The 5,013-nt window shown below is 41.5% G+C and overlaps 1 protein-coding gene across 1 annotated transcript; it reads right to left on the reverse strand.

The window, feature by feature from the left end:
- Nucleotides 1–1,126: 1,126 nt before the first annotated feature.
- LOC306931471 (serine/arginine-rich splicing factor 1-like) lies at nucleotides 1,127–3,409 on the reverse strand. The gene has a single exon (XM_079512871.1). The coding sequence runs from the start codon at nucleotides 1,747–1,749 to the stop codon at nucleotides 1,195–1,197; it is 555 nt and encodes a 184-aa protein (XP_079368997.1). The 5' UTR covers nucleotides 1,750–3,409; the 3' UTR covers nucleotides 1,127–1,194.
- Between the last annotated feature and the right edge of the window lie 1,604 nt (nucleotides 3,410–5,013).

The following is a 5,013-nucleotide window of genomic DNA, read 5'->3' on the forward strand; positions in this document are numbered from 1 at the left end:
CAGCGGCCGTCCTGGAGTCAGAAGGTTCCCGGTTCGATCCCCAGGCTCCTCCTGGCTGCGTGTCGAAGTGTCCTTGAGCAAAATACTGAATCCTATATAGTGTCATGCACATATTGCGAACGCACGCACGTACGCACGCACGCACACACGCACGCAGCAGAGGAATTCGAAACCATGCAACCAAGCTGCTCTTGAGCCTGATTTGTTTTATCATTTAGGATCCTGTGTATGGATACTTTTGGGGGAGTGCTGTCCTGATGAACAAGTACTTTGTTGCGACTGCAGGCTCTGATATCAGGTATAAGAATAGCTGATCTACAAGTTCATAAACATATAACGTGCCACAGCAACGTGCTTTGACCTTGTAGATCGGCTATTTTCGATATTCATTATACAGCGAAGTGTGTGTGTAGGGCTAAAGTTATTATTAAATATGTAAAATGAACGGACAATGTATGGACAAATATGAAATAGTTAGCCTACTTATTGATAATGACATTAAAGTGAAATAATCATTTGTTTCTGTTTTCCAGTCTTGGTGAAGTTGTGGTCCTAGGGGCCCATAATCGTTCTGCACCCAGCAGAAGTTTGTGATAGAAGCGGTATGAACATGTGTCAGAACATATTACATACATAACTATAACTTAGAAATGAGCGGAAATTATACACATAACAACTTACAGTGTTACTGAACTGAAAGTTGTCAGGGGGGTGCTTAAACCAAGTGCCTTTGAGCAAGGCAATGAACTCCAATCTGCTCTTCAATTCAGTCAAACATATTCCACAATTTGTTGAAATCCATTGGAAATAGATCTACAATCTAAGCTTTTTTATTTATTTTTTTAGTTTTAGTTTAGTTTTTAGTTCAATGTTTGTTTTAAAAACGCCATTGACAATGCAAGGGAAAGTTTACACCATCTTGTCCCTAACACAAACATTAAATGCCATGAACAATAAAGAGAATTTAATGTTTGTTTTGTCACCGTTTGTTTTACATCACCATATATTAAAGTCAACATGAGTTAGACTTTAATATATAAAGTATATTTACATACATACATACATACATACATACATACATACATACATACATACATACATACATACATATGTGACCTGGGCCGATTAAAGTCACATAGAACATGAATTGAATTACTTCATGAGAGACACAATATATATATTCGTGGTGCACTGTTAAAAGTGCAGGGTGCATAATTGTGAAACCCAATAAAGCTGGTTTACAAACTCCGCCACCCAAGTTCCATCTCTGAAGACGTCAGCATAAAATACGTCACCTGCCTCCCGCATGCAGTCCTTCAGATCCTGCCAGCTGCCACTCTGAGGGAGTCCCGATACAACAACCCTGTGGTCTGAGCGTTGTTTATGGGGTCCGCATCTTCTCCTGGCGGATCCTTCCATTCCACCCCCTCCTCGCCTGCCGCGTTGAGGAAACTCCACCCGCAGGCGGTAGCCATTGTAGACATATCCATCATACCCATGGACAGCATCCTCTGCACCTCTCTGGTCCTCAAACTCAAGGAAAGCGAACGGCGGTCTTCCTCTCCTGTCCTTCAGGTCCATGTCTCGGATAGCGCCAGACCTGTAGAACACATCCTCAACATCTTTGGGATGGATATCAGGGGGGAGATTTCCTACGAAAATGCGACAGTTATTATTTCCAACAGGGCCTCCCGTAACACCTCCTGACACACATTGTCCGATAGAAACACCATTGGCCCTAGATTCCATGACTGGATACTCCACCCCGGCCTCCCGGACCTCGGCGACAGGGCGACTTGGTTCTAAGGCACCTGCTTCCTACTGGTAGGGTACATACCGGTCTCTAGATGGCGTGCGTTGGCGCTTAGGTGGAGGAGAGGCTCGAGGGTGCATCTCAGTAATGGATTGCAGAAGTGGGCATATTTCCCGCATCACTTCCTTAATCAGTCCCTGTATCTGTGTTTTAACTTCATCCAAGATCTCCCTTTTTAGACTTTCTCTCCAATCTGCGTTGGGTGTTGGGTTGCCTGTGTTGGGTTGGAAACGCATGTCGGGTTAATGGCATGGCAATTAACACTAGTAATGTTGATACCTCCATAGTCACTGTCTAGAAAAAGGGCCTCTTGATGCAGGGTGGCAAAATCATCATCCGGGTGTTGCCTAGAATAGAGCTTCAGAGCTTGGCTCAGGGGGCCATCAGCCAACCCCATCAGCAATTGGTCTTTCAGAACGGCATCGGAGGGAGCGTTGTCCGAGCCACGCTGCCGCAGCCCGCCAGCCAATTCCCTAAGCCTCAAACTAAAAGACGCCACAGTCTCTCCTGGCTGCTGGACACAACTATAGAACTGTCTGCGTAATTTAGAAGCTGGAATTGCTGCCTCGTACAAAGTGTCTAAATAAGTAAAGATCTTCGCTGTCGTATTGCGTCCTTCTTCCTCAACTACCATAACCTGCCGTTTAGCCTCACATGCTAACGTACTTAGTACAATAGCTACTTTCTCTGCCTCAGTCAACCATCGGATGGTTGTACCCATCAACCATCCAATCTGTTCTTTCCATTCCGTGTATCTCTCTCTACCTTCTGTGCCCTCAAATCTAGGCAGCCATGGGGCACCCGGCCCCAGATACCCGGGCATCATCATCAACATCCTGACGGAGGTCAAAACAAAAACACAAATACAATAGGAAAATCTAAAAGCCTAACCTACCTATATCCTATAAACAAACTAACCAATTAACCAAACAACCAAAACAATAAACAACTCTTAAAACATACAGTTATCAAAATGTGCAACTTGCAAGGGGGGTAATTAGTCCATTGGCAGCCAGGTTGTGGCAAGGGAACTTCTAGTCTTCCGTTCTTCTCCGCATCACTGTGAACACACAAGACACACCGCCAGTTCATCCAGTCCCAATAACCTCACTCCACAATGACAGCTACAGACAGTATATGTTGTCAAGGTCAACTTGAAGGACACAGAGGGGGTACTTAGCTTGGAGAGGGGCAAGTCGCAACTTAGCCCCTCTGCTGCGGTGATTTGGCTTCCCCTCTGTCACTGTCTCGTCTGCCAGTCCAGATCCTTGGTTAGTTGCACAAGTCCTCCTGTCCCTCGATCACGTCCCATGAACAGCCACGCAAGCCAGTAAACTCCATGGCTTAGCCTGGGAGCTGTCTCCTCCTTTGTCCTATCGTCCGCACACCACAGACCCACTCCCTTTACTGTCCTCTTTTGAATGAATTCTCTGGCCCCATTTATAGTCACTGGAGCTCCACCCCCTCATTGACAGGGCTGGCACTGGTCAAGTAATTAAGGGCTTAAAGGGGAACACAACCATTATATGATCTCACACAACACATTAAGAGTAATATAAATGACACAAGGGAAAACAATATTACTGATTAACAGGTAGTAAATAAGGCCATTAGGAAACACAAAAAAAGAAAGAAAAAGGACAGTTGACCCCCGTCACACATACATACATACATATTTCAGAAAACTGTCAGGATTTAGAAGACATTTTTTTTAAACTAAAGGACACGCAGGAAAGCTAATTGGAACTTTGGGCCCCTGAGAACACTTGGCACAGTTTTATTTTTAATATTTGATTACAAATGTCTGCGGCAAAATAATAATATATTTTTGGAATAACATTTATACCTGTATAAAGTATATATTTTTTCTTTTACAAATGTGTGGCAAAATAAATATAATATATTTTTGTAAGTCCTAATATTTTTTTGCTATAAAACCTGTGATAGCCACTATAGCCAGTCATAAACAAGACGTTGAAGGGTTAGGTCTGATAATTATGTACCGTAAGGTCATGGATAATGATGACATTATTTATGTCCATTTTCCAAAGCATACATTTATTCTTTATTGTAAACATTTAAGGGGAAAGAAATGCCAACTTAATGCTGACCTGCAGTATCTGTCCATAATTTGAACGGAACGTCAATCAATGTCTCTCTCTCTCTTTATGTCCTTTGTGTCTTTTACTGTTAATATGCTTTGATGTGAGATGAAGTTTTTTCCATGACATGTAAAACTAAGTGATAACCTCTTCATTATGGGTTGGTTGGTCCACTATCTATGGAAATGATTCCTGTCAGAGAGTCCTTTATACCAGAGAGTTATAGGCTATTTATGGAATGACAGGATTCCTGTCAGAGAAATAAATAACACAAATAAAAGGTCTATCAGTTGAACATAAATCAAAGTGCATACAGACCAGGGGTCCATGCAGTTAGTACAGTAGGTGGATTAGATAGATATCTCAAATCAACATGCCTGGTATGTCACTCAGAGAGCAGGAATGTTTCTGACCATCAGTCACTGGTTTGATGACAAGAATCATGGCTATTAAAAAGATAGATGTAGTTACTAAAAATGACTTCTATGATTTATAATTTGTATTGTTTTTTTGTTTTGTTTTTTGTTTACATTTTGACAGCGTACAGTAGCCTACATTACAATCTGGGTGTCTTCTGCATGTCCCAATATTGGGTCAGCTTGTGATATGCCAAAATAAATATAAATATAACATTCAAATCAGAAGGCTAGTACCAGAAAAATTAAAACAATGAAAAACGGTTAAGGATCAAAGGATCAAAAAGGAGAATAAGGTCCATAACCATCACCAAAAATGTCAAAAATGTCCCGAGCATTGGGGCTCTGTAAGTAAGTTAGGTCTTACACAACAAACCTTATACAATAGTTAACTATATTTCTATAAAAGTGAATAAATAAAGATATGTGTGGTATAACTATAGCCTGCTGATGGAAATGAGTGTGGAATAGAATGTTGTACAAAAATGCTTGTTTGTGTGCAGGACTCCAACCTTGAATGTGGCACTTAAAGGATATTTCGTTTAATCAAATAGTTTAATGAGAACATTTTATCACTGAGAGACAGCCACTCATACTCCTTTCTGAAGCGCTTTCATGATTCATGTGGAAAAACTGTTTTGGTAGAAAATGTATGTGTATCCAGAAGTGGTTCTCAACCAGT

This window comes from Electrona antarctica, assembly GCF_951216825.1.
Source record: "Electrona antarctica genome assembly, chromosome: 1".
NCBI lineage: Eukaryota > Metazoa > Chordata > Actinopteri > Myctophiformes > Myctophidae > Electrona > Electrona antarctica.

Bases quoted from the DNA above. Each gene is read 5' to 3' on its own strand.
- LOC306931471 (XM_079512871.1), bottom strand. From the start codon at position 1,749: ATGGAATCTAGGGCCAATGGTGTTTCTATCGGACAATGTGTGTCAGGA.